General features: G+C 48.4%; 1 protein-coding gene across 1 annotated transcript; it reads right to left on the reverse strand.

Annotated features, from left to right (window-relative positions):
* Window positions 1-2,815: 2,815 nt before the first annotated feature.
* nr1d1 (nuclear receptor subfamily 1, group d, member 1) lies at window positions 2,816-13,668 on the reverse strand. Its single transcript, XM_030140588.1, has 8 exons — window positions 13,509-13,668; window positions 7,942-8,208; window positions 7,601-7,689; window positions 6,227-6,371; window positions 4,505-5,118; window positions 3,676-3,861; window positions 3,157-3,367; window positions 2,816-3,078 (listed from the first exon to the last, which is right to left on the reverse strand). The coding sequence occupies exons 1-8, from the start codon at window positions 13,561-13,563 to the stop codon at window positions 2,840-2,842; spliced, it is 1,806 nt and encodes a 601-aa protein (XP_029996448.1). The 5' UTR covers window positions 13,564-13,668; the 3' UTR covers window positions 2,816-2,839.
* Between the last annotated feature and the right edge of the window lie 1,003 nt (window positions 13,669-14,671).

Below are 14,671 nucleotides of genomic sequence, written 5' to 3' on the forward strand. Positions count from 1 at the left end.
GTCTGAATAAACTTTTACTAGAACAAATATCTCAGACTTTCTTCAAATCTGGGGGGGGTTGTCTATTCCTGTGTGTGTGTATGGGGGGGGGGGGGGGGGGGGGTTCTGCTCCTGTAGTTGGTTCTGCTGTGGGTTTTGCTCCTGTGGTGGGTTCTCCTGTGGGTTCTGCTCCTGTGGTGGGTTCTGCTGTGGGTTCTGCTCCTGTGGTGGGTTCTGCTGTGGGTTCTGCTCCTGTGGTGGGTTCTGCTGTGGGTGCAGTTCTCCTCTTGGTCCACCAGGGGTCAGTGCTGCCTTCACTTCTGCTGCAGGAGGGGCCAGAACACACATGTCCATCTGTGCAGAAACCAGTGAGTGGAGGAACCAGGTCAGAACCTCAACTGGGTCTGGTCTCTGGCACGTTCACGGCTCCGTCTGAATCTGAACCGGTTCTGTTCTGAACCAGTTTGATCTGAATCTGGGACATTGAGTCTTCATCTTCTCGACCCCGCCTCCTTCCTCCTGATTGGTCAGCAGGGAGGCTGCGGTTCTGACCAATCAGAGAGCGCTGTGGGCGGTCTGTTATGAGGCTTCAGTTTGACCCATTTCAGACTCAAACAGGAAAGAAAATGTCAACGTGATGAAGAGGAGGAGGTGAAGAAGGAACCCACTAGATCCAGACCCACAGAGACTCCATGTCCCATCAGCCACTGCAGCAGAGTGGTTCTGAACAAACTGTCCACTGTGAACCATCACTAAAACACCTGATCGAAGTATTGATCATCGATCGGCTTCGTCCACTTGAACCTTAAAGACCTGAACCTAATGTACGTTAAGTCCATTTAACCATTAAACACAGACTGACCTTCATTTATTGGAATATTCTCCTCAGTATTTTCACTGTCAGTCCTGTAGTTTCTGTTTTTAATTCATGGATCTTATAGACATTCAGTCAGGATCAGTCAATTCAAAGGTTATTTTATCAAAACACAAACTGAAGAAAAAGGGACTTTATAAAAAAAAAAACAAAAAAACTTAAATCTATCATTAATTGAACATAAAAAACAACCTGAATTTGTTCATTGTTATTATTAATTATTGTTGTTATTATCATTATTTATTATTGTTGTTATCATGTATTATATTATTTTGCCTTTGTATTGTTTTGTCTCCTATTTTATTATTTTTTTCTTCATTTTGTTCCATTTGTGGCTCATTTTGTTCATGCTTTTTTTTTTTTTTCATTTTTCTCCATTCATTTTGTTCATTTTATTGATTACTTTGTTTTTGTTAATTTTGTCACTTATCTTCTTTATTATTTTATACATTTTATTTGCTTGTGTTCATCTTGTTAATTTCATTTATTATTTTACTTGTTTTTGATCGTGTTGCTTATTTTATCCTTTTTTTTTTTTTTTTTCCTTTATTTTAGTAAATGTTTGGCTTTTTTTTTTTCCCACTGTATTTCTTATTTTGTGGGGGTCTTATTCATTTTTTGTTCATTTTTTTTCTTAATAATCCTAACCCCAGTGTGTCCATCCACTGTCATTGATCCAACTGTATGGGTTTTACTAGTGAATCAATGTTGGAGAAGATGACGGTGTTTCCATGGTAACTACGGAGCCTCTGAACGTCCAAATATGGTCATATCTGATGACCATGAAAAGATGAACTGTATTTGACACCAATCATTGACATGTACTGATAGGATTAGTGGATCAACAGGAATTAAACAGTTTAGATCAGTAGGTGGTTTAGGTGTTTATGGGTAAAAACCAATGTTTTCTAAAAATACGGATAGTTTACAAAAACTGTCGTTATAACGTCGTCAGTTTAATGTGAAAATTTTCAAGTAAAGAATCACTAGAGACAATAATAGAGTTAAAATAAACACATCTGAATATTTATTTCAATAAGATGCATTTGAGACTCAACAGAACTTTGTACATACAGAGCATCACAACACAAGTAAACAATAATAATGGCATCATCAGGCATATGTTCATATTAAAATAGAGTGGAATATGACACGTTCAAGTACCGTTGGATATCTGTATTTACATACTTTATGTATACACCAGGTTGGACAGGAGGGGTCTGTTTTCCTACAGTCCCTGAAGACACTGCGCCAAACTGTCAAACAGGAAGTAGAGCCTGAGTGTTGGACCGGTTCCAGGCTGAGCATCGGACCGGTTCCAGTCTGAGCGTCGGACCCCTTCCAGCTCTGGACAGGTTTGGAAGTTCTGGATGTGGATGGGTCCGTGACTCTGGACCCGAACCAGAGTCTGACGGCGGTTTATGTCAGAGTCTGGACGATGAGACTGGAAACAGGGAAACGCTCAGACACACTAGAACCAGAACCAGAATCATTGGTAACCATGGAAACCAGGTCCGGGTTCACATCCACTTACACTGAAGTGGAAACATGGAAGGTTCTGAAAATAAGACCACATCATCCACTGGTTCATGTCCAGCCTCCAGTCCAACAGAGACCACTGACCTGAGTCTGCAGTAGTGGACCAGGTGGATCTGGAGGATCTGGAGGATCTGCTGGATCCGCTCAACCCTCACCCCCTAACCCTCTAACCCTAACCTTCCACAACAAACACTTAAAACTCCAGAACACTTTCAGGGTCTTTGGACATGACCCGGTTTGATGGAACCGCATCCAGTGTTTCAGTACCAGGTTGTGCTCAGTTTCCGTGTTTCCAGTCTTCATACTGAGCTGTATGTCTTGATCATGTGGTTCTGCTCCTTTAACTGGACCTTCAGTCTGTTCTGGTTCTGGTCCTTTAACCGGACCTTCAGTCTGTTCTGGTTCTGGTCCTGGTCCTTTAACCAGACATTCAGTCTGTTCTGGTTCTCAGGCATCGATCCGGAACGACAGCAGCTTCTCTGAGTGCATGTTGTTGAGCGTCCGAAGGTCCGGCAGCTTCAGCAGCAGTTTGGTGAATCGTGGTGAGTCCACATTGTCCACACGGTCCATGTGGTCCATGCGGTTGCCGGGGGCAACTGTCGACTTGTTCATGAGCGAACGCAGAGCTCGAATCAGGCTCTCCTGGAGCTGCTCCACCAACGCCACATTCTCGATACCAGAACGATCTGAGGGAAGAAGAAAAAGAAGGTGAGCCTCAGGCAGATCCCCTGGACCCCCACCCCCTGACCCCAGTGGGTCCAGACCTGCAGAGACCAGCACCACGGCGGTGAACAGCCCCAGCTCCTCGGTGTTGAGCTCCAGAGCTCCCAGTTTGTGGCTGAAGTCGAACATGGCCCCCAGCAGGTGGGACATGCCCATGGAGTGGAGCTGGTCCAGACTGAAGGAGGTCCCTGACATGAAGGTGACCGTCTGCTTCTGCATGTTGAACATGGAGGAAAACCGGACCATCAGGACCTAAAACCAAAAACACAACATGAAGGAAAACCGGATCATCAGGACCTAAAACCAAAAACACGACATGAAGGAAAACCGGACCATCAGGGCCTAAAACCAAAAACACGACATGAAGGAAAACCGGACCATCAGGACCTAAAACCAAAAACACAACATGAAGCTGCAGTTCCTACAGAAGCCACTGGATGTCTCTACAGAAAACAGGAGTCAGACTCATGGACAGAGACAGAAGGTCAAAGGTCAGCTGAGAAGCGGACTGGCAAACAGGGTTCTGATTGGCCCTGGGAGAGGTGGGCGGGGCATAGTACCTCAAAGGTCCCCGCCTTCAACAGGGTGACCTGGTCGTTGTGGGACAGAGCAGCAAACCCTGGGATGTGTTTGGCGAACTCCACCACCTCCTTAACAGCGGGAGTAAACGACAGCGAGAAGTCCTCCCAGATCTGCTGAGGCGTCTTGGACGGGTCGGCGTGAGGCTGCAGGTTCATTGGACAGGCCTGGAGAGAGGGGTGTGGTCAGTAAACCCATCAGCCAACCACAGGAGAGGAAGACGAAGACTAAAACTGAACCAGGATTAAAAAAATGTGCGACTGAAAAAGGAAGGAGTGTTCAAAAACAAAAAAAAAGACCTACGAAAGACTACGAACATGAAGTAGTGTTAGTTTAACAGATGACTAGGTTAACAGATGGGTGTATTTTCTAGTTCTAATAAACAGTAGTTTTGTACATTCAGTTTTTTTGGGCCTCTGTAAAATCAATCCTGTCATAAAACCTAAAACCTCAGAAATCTTGGACTTAAACAGTCAGTTCCATGGTCCAGTCTGTCCCTGATACCAGGGTCATGGTTCCATGCATTGTGGGTCAAACTGTTTTTAGACAGCTGCTTTGGGCCCAGTGCATTGTGGGTAAAAGGGTTCTTAGACAGCTGCTTTGGGCCCAGTGCATTGTGGGTAAAGGGTTTTTAGACAGCTGCTTTGGGCCCAGTGCATTGTGGGTAAAAGGGTTCTTAGACAGCTGCTTTGGGCCCAGGGCATTGTGGGTAAAACAGTTCTTCAACCATCAAACGAACTCAAACCACTCAAACTCTAAACCTGTGAACATTTCAGATCTGGAACAAACTGACTGCTGATTGGTTCTCACCAGTACAACGTCTGGGCGTTTCCTCATTGGACAGTTCTGTCCCTGGATCAGATGATTGGCTCTGTTACATAAGCTCCGCCTCCCGTTGCTGTGGTGATGGTAATGCACCGTGTCCATGTTGTTTTGAGGTCGAAACCGGTGGTGGTGGTTGTGGTTAAAGATGGTGTTGAGAGCGTTGCCGTGGTAACCGTTGGGTTGGCTGTGCTGCTCCGCCTCCGTGTAGCGGTGGGTGTGGTTACTGGACAGCTTGTCGTGAGCGTACAAGAAAGTCTCGCGGTGAGCACGAGCGACGGCGCTGATGGTGGAATCGACGCCAGGGCTCGGGGGCGGAGAGGAGAACAGGGTGGGGCTTGGACAGGAGGGGGGCGTGGCCAGAGGAGGGGAGGAGGAAGCAGGAGCAGTGGGGGAGGGGGAGGAGGGGGCGAGAGGCAAAGCAGGAGGCTGAGGGCGGGGGGCGACGGCGACCCCCGGACAGGGCGAAGACGCCGGCGGTCCCAGGCTGGTCATCTGGAAGTCGCTCTGCAGGCGCTCGTCCACCATGTTGTTCACGGCGTTCTGCATCTCAGCCAACATCTTCTGCTTCTCACGCTTCGGGATCCGACCGAAACGAACCGCTGAGGACGCCAAGAGGAGGAGGGAGAGGAGTCAGGATGACAAGAGGAGGAGGGGGAGGAGTCAGGATGACAAGAGGAGGAGGGGGAGGAGTCAGGATGACGAAAACCAAGAGTGACAACTGACAAACTGGAACTGTCAACCATGTACAGACCAACAGGAGACTATGAAAAGACCTTCAACACAGGTCTGGAACCTGGACTCTAATGCCGCATTTCCACTACGTGGTACTGGCTCGACTCGACTCAACCTGGAATCTGGTACCTGGTCCTAGTTTTTTGGACTCTGGTACCTGGTGCTAGTTTTTTGGACTGGTACCTGGTACTAGTTTTTTGGTCTCTCCTCTGCTAAGGTTCCAGGACTGGGGACCAGATCCTAAAGGTGACACTGTGTAAACACTGCAGACCTCTGATTGGTCAGTGGTGTGTGTGCCCCGCCCTTTTCCAGTAAATCTGTCAGTAGGTGAATCCACATGATGACAGTCTGTAAAACTACACCATGGTTTGTCCAGGAGGTTCAGACGCAAACATTCAGCAGGAGTTTGACCAGACAACAGGCAACCAGTGAGTTTATCAGCAACTGTGAGCAGAGCACACAGAAGGAACGCACCGCATCGCTATGACGACCAGGGACTGGAAAGAGGGGAGGATCTGGAATGGAAAGGGTCTGGAATAGGACCTGGTACCAGAGTGGAACCAGTCTGGAATAGGACCTGGTACCAGAGTGGAAAGGGTCTGGAATAGGACCTGGTACCAGAGTGGAAAGGGTCTGGATAGGACCTGGTACCAGAGTGGAAAGGGTCTGGAATAGGCCCTGGTACCAGAATGGAAACGGTCTGGAATAGGACCTGGTACCAGAGTGGAACCGGTCTGGAATAGGACCTGGTACCAGAGTGGAAAGGGTCTGGAATAGGACCTGGTACCAGAGTGGAAAGGGTCTGGAATAGGACCTGGTACCAGAGTGGAACCAGTCTGGAATAGGACCTGGTACCAGAGTTGAGCTGAGTCGAGCCAGTTCCATGTAGTGGAAACGTGGCATGACGCCACACTAATCCTTCACAAACACACCCAGGACCTGAACCAGGTCTACAGGGGTCTGGGGGGTACTAACCGTCTCGGCTCATGCCCACAGACAGACACTTCTTGAAGCGACACTGTTGGCATCGGTTCCTGTTGGTCCTCAGGACGGTGCAGCTCTGGTTCTTGGCACACTTCTTGTACTGGATGTTCTGTTGGATGCTCCGACGGAAGAAGCCCTGCAGAAGGTCAGAGTCCGTTAGCTTTGGTCGAACCATCTGCACCTGAACAAACCCAGTTCAAAGACCGCACAGGTCCAGGTCAAGGTTCCAATAGTTTTGGATTTTTCAGTATAGTTTAGTTTTATTTAGTTTTGACTTGTTTTTTTTCTCTAATTCAGTTAGTTTTAATTCATTTTTACAGCAGGTTTGATAGTTTTTATTAGTTTTCATTTTTTCTAAATGCTTAGTTGTAGTTTAGCTGTAGTTTAGTTGTAGTGTAGTTTAGTTTAGTTTAGTTGTAGTTCAGTTGTAGTTCAGTGGTCTCTTTTCTCTTCTTCTCTGTGCTCCTATTCAAATCAATCCCAGACAGGACTCTGCTGCTTTAGTCTCCATGTTTCCAGGTAGAGTGGGGACCAGAAGACAACTGGAAACCACAAGTGAACACAAGTGACGGAGCAAAAAGAGAGACAAAGAAATCCATTTAACATCAATCTGACACTGACAAAGATGAAAACGAAGGGAATTTGATCCAGACTTTTTATTTGTTTTAGTTTTATAAACACACAATACAGTTTCAGTTAGTTATGTTTTTTTCTTTTAATTATAGTTTTTATTTATTTCAGTTAACGAAAATGTTTTTACAATTCTAGTTGTCGTCATTTTGTTAGTCTTCGTTAACGATAATAACCTTGGTCCAGGTGGATGTGGTTTTCATTTGTTGAGTTTCGTAGGTCTAATTCGACCTGGTCATAAATGCACTCAGATCAGTTTTGGAATTGACTTTTTTCTGCAGAAAAATTCCATGAATCTCATTTTGAAGGTTGAAGTCGGATGAATCCAAAACCACACGAACACTGACGGAGTTTTCAGTAGATCTGGAAGGTCGTGTTGCTACGTTGACCTCTTGCACTGAGTTGTGGGTAAACTTGTAACATTATGAGTGACAGTAAAAGTGTGACGTCTCTGTTGCTGTGGTTACTGTGGTTACCGTGGTAGTTCAGAGCTCACATCTGCTCAGGTTCTGTTCAAGACCTGGACCTGCCTCTGAACCAGGACCAAAGCAGACCTGGACCTGCCTCTGAACCAGGACCAAAGCAGACCTGGACCTGCTTCTGAACCAGGACCAAAGCAGACCTGGACCTGCTTCTGAACCAGGACCAAAGCAGACCTGGACCTGCCTCTGAACCAGGTCCAAAGCAGACTTGGACCTGCCTCTGAACTAGGACCAGGGTGTATGATGGTCTCACCTTACATCCTTCACATGCGTGGACTCCGTAATGGAAACCAGACGCCACATCTCCACAGACTTTACACAGCAGCACCATCCCACTGAGCTCTGCAACACATAACCAGCACCAGTCAACGGACCCAAAGGACCCAACAGACCCAAAGGACCCAACAGACCCAACAGATCCAACGGACCCAAAGGACCTCAGACTCAACGGACCCAACGGACCTCAGACCCAAAGGACCTCAGACCCAAAGGACCTCAGATCCAACGGACCCAAAGGACCTCAGACTCAACGGACCCAATGGACCTCAGACCCAAAGGACCTCAGACTTAATGGTTCTACCGGCAGGTCCTTACTGGTCAGACTGGACACAGAGTTGCTGGGTGACGCCCTCAAGGAGCCGCTGTCGTCCCGACCTCGAGGTGAACCTCCTGCTGAGGATGAGGAGGATGAAGAGGAGCCGTCTTCACCGGCAGAACCTGAACCGGAGCAGAGGAAGGACTGGGTGGAGGAGGACGAGGACGGGAAGCAGGGCTGGGAGTCGGAGTTGTCGCTGTACATGGAGACCGGACTGGTCCGGGTTGGAGAACCTCCACAGGAACCCACGTAGGAGATCACACCTCCTGCAGGAGAGATGGGGGGGAGGAGTTCAGATCATCATGTCCTAACCCAAGGGACAGTGGACCGGTCCAGAGTCCACAGCTGAGGACAGGTCCGGATCCACCTGGACCTGGACCTCTAAGAGTAGACACTGCTGTACTTAATGGACCATCAGAGGTCCGTCCTCAAATGTCCAAACATTCCAGACAGAGGACGTGATGGTCCCATCTTCAAACCTCAGGACATGTGGGGTCAAAGGTCAGGTCTTGGTTCAGACCCTTTCAGATGCTGTAACAAGAAACTAAATGAGTTCAAACCTTCAACCACCTCCTCCTCTCTCCTCTTCCTGCTCTCTCTCTCCTCCTCTCTCTCCTCCTGCTCCCTCTCTCTCCTCCTGCTCTCTCTCTCCTCCTCCTGCTCTCTCTCTCTCCTCCTGCTCTCTCTCTCTCCTCCACCTCTCTCTCTCCTCCTCCTCTCTCTCTCTCCTCTCTCCTCATCTCTCTCTCTCTCTCTCTCTCTCCTCCTCCTGCTCTCCTCTCTCCTCTCTCTCCTCCTCGTCCTCCTCCTGCTCCTCTCTCTCCTTCCTCCTCCTCTCTCTCTCTCTCCCTCCTCTCTCTCTCTCCTCTCTCCTCCTCTCTCTCTCCTCCTCCTGCTCTCTCTCTCTCTCCCCTCCTCTGCTCTCTCTCTCTCTCTCTCTCTCTCTCTCTCTCTCTCCTCCTCCTCTCTCTCTCTCTCTCTCTCTCCTCCTCCTGCTCTCTCTCTCTCTCTCTCCTCCTCCTCTCTCTCTCTCCTCCTCCTCTCACACCCCGGGGCCACGTGCCTCCTCCAAACATCAGGCTCTTCAACGAGACTGGCTGCCGTCGGCTCCGCCCACACAGTGTGTTTGTCTCCTCCCTCCGCCCACGTTCTCACATTTCACCCATTCATACAAACAGACCCATTGGAGCTGTCCATGGTACCCACAGAGGACAGACATGTGACCAGGTCCAAGTACAAGTACACACTGAATACACACAGGGTACTAGTACAAACACACACTGAATACACACAGGGTACTAGTACAGATACACACTGAATACACACAGGGTACTAGTACAAATGCACACTGAATACACATGGTACTAGTACAAATACACACTGGATACACACAGGGTACTAGTACAGATACACATTGAGTACACAGAGTACTAGTACAAATACACACTGAATACACACAGAGTACTAGTACAGATACATACTGAATGTGCAGGGTACTAGTACAGATACACACTGAATACACACAGGGTACTAGTACAAATGCACACTGAATACACATGGTACTAGTACAAATACACACTGAATACACACAGGGTACTAGTACAGATACACATTGAATACACAGAGTACTAGTACAAATACACACTGAATACACACAGAGTACTAGTACAAATGCACACTGAATACACATGGTACTAGTATAGATACACACTGAATATACAGGGTACTAGTATGAATACACACTGAATACACATGGTACTAGTACAAATACACACTGAATACACAAAGGGTACTAGTACAAATGCACACTGAATACACATGGTACTAGTACAAATACACACTGAATACACACAGGGTACTAGTACAAATGCACACTGAATACACATGGTACTAGTACAGATACACACTGAATGTACAGGGTACTAGTATGAATACACACTGAATACACAGGGTACTAGTACAAATACACACTGAATACACAGAGTACTAGTACAAACACACACTGAATACACAGGGTACTAGCACAGATACATACTGAATACACAGAGTACTAGTACAGATACACACTGAATACACAGGGTACTAGTACAAATACACACTGAATACACAGGGTACTAGCACAGATACATACTGAATACACAGAGTACTAGTACAAATACACACTGAATACACAGAGTACTAGTACAAACCCACACTGAATACACAGGGTACTAGTACAGATACACACTGAATACACAGGGTACTAGTACAAGTACACACTGAATACATTGCCAACAAGTAAAAGTACTAATACAGTCAGTTTGAATAATGTGACCAATTACCTGCTGTTGCTGGGCAGAACCAGCCAATCAGCATCAGCACAGTTTTCACAATTTTAATTCAAATATTCAAAAATTAAAATTAGCAAACTGGAAGAAACCACCCCCAAACAGGACCGGTGTAACAGGTTTAGACCACCCCAAACAGGACCCGTGTAACAGGTTTAGACCACCCCCAAACAGGACCGGTGTAACAGGTTTAGACCACCCCCAAACAGGACCGGTGTAACAGGTTTAGACCACCCCCAAACAGGACCCGTGTAACAGGTTTAGACCACCCCCAAACAGGACCGGTGTAACAGGTTTAGACCACCCCCAAACAGGACCGGTGTAACAGGTTTAGACCACCCCCAAACAGGACCGGTGTAACAGGTTTAGACCACCCCCAAACAGGACCGGTGTAACAGGTTTAGACCACCCCCAAACAGGACCCGTGTAACAGGTTTAGACCACCCCAAACAGGACCCGTGTAACAGGTTTAGACCACCCCCAAACAGGACCCGTGTAACAGGTTTAGACCACCCCAAACAGGACCCGTGTAACAGGTTTAGACCACCCCCAAACAGGACCGGTGTAACAGGCTTAGACCACCCCCAAACAGGACCGGTGTAACAGGTTTAGACCACCCCAAACAGGACCGGTGTAACAGGTTTAGACCACCCCAAACAGGACCGGTGTAACAGGCTTAGACCACCCCCAAACAGGACCGGTGTAACAGGCTTAGACCACCCCCAAACAGGACCGGTGTAACAGGCTTAGACCACCCCCAAACAGGACCGGTGTAACAGGTTTAGACCACCCCCAAACAGGACCCGTGTAACAGGTTTAGACCACCCCCAAACAGGACCGGTGTAACAGGTTTAGACCACCCCCAAACAGGACCGGTGTAACAGGTTTAGACCACCCCCAAACAGGACCCGTGTAACAGGTTTAGACCACCCCCAAACAGGACCGGTGTAACAGGTTTAGACCACCCCCAAACAGGACCCGTGTAACAGGTTTAGACCACCCCAAACAGGACCCGTGTAACAGGTTTAGACCACCCCCAAACAGGACCCGTGTAACAGGTTTAGACCACCCCAAACAGGACCCGTGTAACAGGTTTAGACCACCCCCAAACAGGACCGGTGTAACAGGCTTAGACCACCCCCAAACAGGACCGGTGTAACAGGTTTAGACCACCCCAAACAGGACCGGTGTAACAGGTTTAGACCACCCCAAACAGGACCGGTGTAACAGGCTTAGACCACCCCCCAAACAGGACCGGTGTAACAGGCTTAGACCACCCCCAAACAGGACCGGTGTAACAGGCTTAGACCACCCCCAAACAGGACCGGTGTAACAGGTTTAGACCACCCCAAACAGGACCGGTGTAACAGGTTTAGACCACCCCAAACAGGACCGGTGTAACAGGCTTAGACCACCCCCAAACAGGACCGGTGTAACAGGCTTAGACCACCCCCAAACAGGACCGGTGTAACAGGCTTAGACCACCCCCAAACAGGACCGGTGTAACAGGTTTAGACCACCCCAAACAGGACCGGTGTAACAGGCTTAGACCACCCCCAAACAGGACCGGTGTAACAGGCTTAGACCACCCCCAAACAGGACCGGTGTAACAGGTTTAGACCACCCCCAAACAGGACCGGTGTAACAGGCTTAGACCACCCCAAACAGGACCGGTGTAACAGGCTTAGACCACCCCAAACAGGACTGGTTTTACTGTGGTACCTGGACAGGTGGTCCTCCAGGATGGAACATTAACATGTCCTGTTGTCAGAACGTTCAGCGCAGTCTGAGGAACATGGAGCAGGTTCCAGGAGACACTGGTCTAACAGGGGTGGGGGGGGGGGGGGGGGGTGGTACATGTGTTCATTCTATGGTTCATCCAAACAGGATCCAGGTTCATGTGTGACCGGGTCTGAGTGTTCCAGACTGGGACTCAGGTTCATTTACCGAAGTTATTCGTTTAAACAGATAATGAGACAGAAGACGGACAGACGCACGACCAACCTCCTGCTGCCCCCCCACCCTCCGGTCCGACAGCAGCTGTTGCCCGTCCCACCGCCACGGGTCCGTCCTCAGCCGAGTCCCAGAGGACATCCAGAGGACATCCAGAGGACATCCAGAGGACAATCAGCTGAGTCCACGTACGGAAGTGTATCACATTCACACATGAAAATATAATTGACTCTGTTTTTCTGAATTAACGACATAATTATCTCATAATCTCATTGGTATGGGATATGGGTTCTACTGGGTTCCTCTGTTGGGTTCTACTGTTCTCATGGTTGTTCTTGATGTTTTCATTGTTTGGTTCTTCAGCCGCTGAATCTGACGCTGATGATTACTGATCACTGATTATTGATTACTGATTACCGACAGGTGACGTGTGTCATTGATCAGTGCTTTGACTCTGCTTCTTCCGGAGGGGGCGGGGCCTCTGAGGAGGAGGAGGATTGCGTAATGAGCTCAGTGTGAGCGCGGGCCAATCAGAGCGCACGGAGTCGGTGAAAACAAAGCGCACATGGCCCCGTCCGCGGCTCCATGTGAACGGGCGGCGGCGGGAGCGCGCGCACACACAGCCCCGGCACATCCACCTGACACCGTCATCACGACCCACATCCCCGAACCCGGGATCACGGACCGGTCGTTTCGTACCGGGCCCCGCCTGTCCTGTCGTGACAGGACGTAGTTTGATGTAAACCCCGCCCACAGGTGAACGGCTGTCAGTGTCAGCACGTGACGCAAATCAATAAGCGATTATCGATCAAACCGTATGAAAGTACACACACTGGGGGGGGGGGGGGTCTGGACCCGAACAGCAGTCAGAACCAGGACTCTGATCTACATCCAATTTGACCCGTTCGATCCGGACTGAAGGTTCTGGACCCCAGTCCGGTTTGACTGGGACCATTTACATCTGTCCAATAATCGATCAGTTCTGACATTAATCAGTTTGATCCGTTTTTAAAGGGCTGGGTCTAAATGAGCTGATTTTACACTGAAGGTATTTCATTCAGTATTTTCTGTTTGTTGTTGTTGTTGTTGTTTTTCTTCATTAAACTAAAATAACATTATGTTTTCAGTTGATCTTTAACCGGTTCAGTATTTATTTATTTATTTATTTATTTATTTATTTATTTATTTATTTATTTATTTTTCACCCAATCAAACCTGAGTTTAAAGCTCTGATCCGGATCCACCTGAACCCCCATACCGGACCCAGGTCACATCAGTCACTTTACCTGGACCTCCTCCGCTGTTGTTGTTGTTGTTGTTGTTGTTGTTGTTTGTTTCCATGGTGCCTGCTGTCTTCACTCAGTCCCGGTCCGGTCACGCGCGGGTCCGTTACTCCGTAAACCCGCTCCGTTTCCCGCCGCTCCTCATCCCAGACCCGCACGCGGACTTTACCGACTGTCTACTAACGGACCGACGGCGCACGAGGAGCCTGTCATCTGCTGCACGCGCCCTCCCTCTCTCTCTCTCTCTCTCTCTCTCTCTCTCTCTCTCTCTCTCTCTCTCGCGCACGCGGCATGAAACGGGACCATGTGACCGCAGGGAGAAGCCTCGTGCCCCAGTGACACACTTTTCCGCCCCGCCCTTCGCCTGGTGTCTTTAAATCCATGTGCACGTGGATCTACCCGCTGCTCGAAACAGAGGCATCACGGGAAATGTAGGCGATGACGCACAGACTACAGGTAGGAGACCAAAGAAACGGCGGGAAAACGAGAAAGACCGAAATAAATAAAAACACTCAGATTCATCCGTTCAGGTGAATCCAGTTTATGAACAAACCATCCATAGTTTGAACTGCGGGGCGGGGTGAAGACCCAGAACCCCCTGAAGAGACAAAATCTTTCTTTTTCTTTCTTTCTTTCTTTTTTTTTTTTTTTTTGAGGGGGGGGTCTGGTAATTTTAATGATGTACTGAAAAATAAATAAAATAGTCCAGTCCAGTTCCACTGTTAGTGCAGGAACAGTTTAGTGGAGACCACGGCAGACCCCCCTGTTCTGGACCGTACCATCTGAACCAGGGCGGAGCCAAAACCAGCTGTACCAACTGGAGCTGGTCCAGTTAATATGGACGGAACCTGCAGTGGGACTGTCCTGGTCCAGGTGGGTCCGACTCAGCCGATCCTGTTCAACATGGAGTCTTTGAGCTCCTGGTTTCAGTGTTTTGTTGGTTTATTGATCCAAACTGTCGTCTTTATCAGTTCAGTTACTGATCAGAGTTCCACTGAGGCTGCTCCAGTCCATGCTAACGTTAGCTTAACATTTTAGCAGGTTAAGATAAGTCTGGATTTAAACCAGGATAAGACAAGTCTGGATTTAAACCAGGATAAGACAAGTCTGGATTTAAACCAGGATAAAATAAGTCTGGATTTAAACCAGGATAAAATAAGTCTGGA

The sequence above is a fragment of the Sphaeramia orbicularis genome, chromosome 8, assembly GCF_902148855.1.
Source record: "Sphaeramia orbicularis chromosome 8, fSphaOr1.1, whole genome shotgun sequence".
NCBI classification, from domain to species: Eukaryota; Metazoa; Chordata; class Actinopteri; order Kurtiformes; family Apogonidae; genus Sphaeramia; species Sphaeramia orbicularis.

What these genes read in the sequence shown, in the direction of transcription:
- nr1d1 (XM_030140588.1), bottom strand. Translation starts at nt 13,563, where the DNA reads ATGGAAACAAACAACAACAACAACAACAACAACAACAACAGCGGAGGA. An exon ending in TGTGGGCATGAGCCGAGACG is followed by an intron (nt 5,119 to 6,226) that starts GTTAGTACCCCC and finishes TGGCGTCCTCAG; the next exon opens with CGGTTCGTTTCGGTCGGATC. An exon ending in AACGCCCAGACGTTGTACTG is followed by an intron (nt 3,862 to 4,504) that starts GTGAGAACCAAT and finishes CCCTCTCTCCAG; the next exon opens with GCCTGTCCAATGAACCTGCA.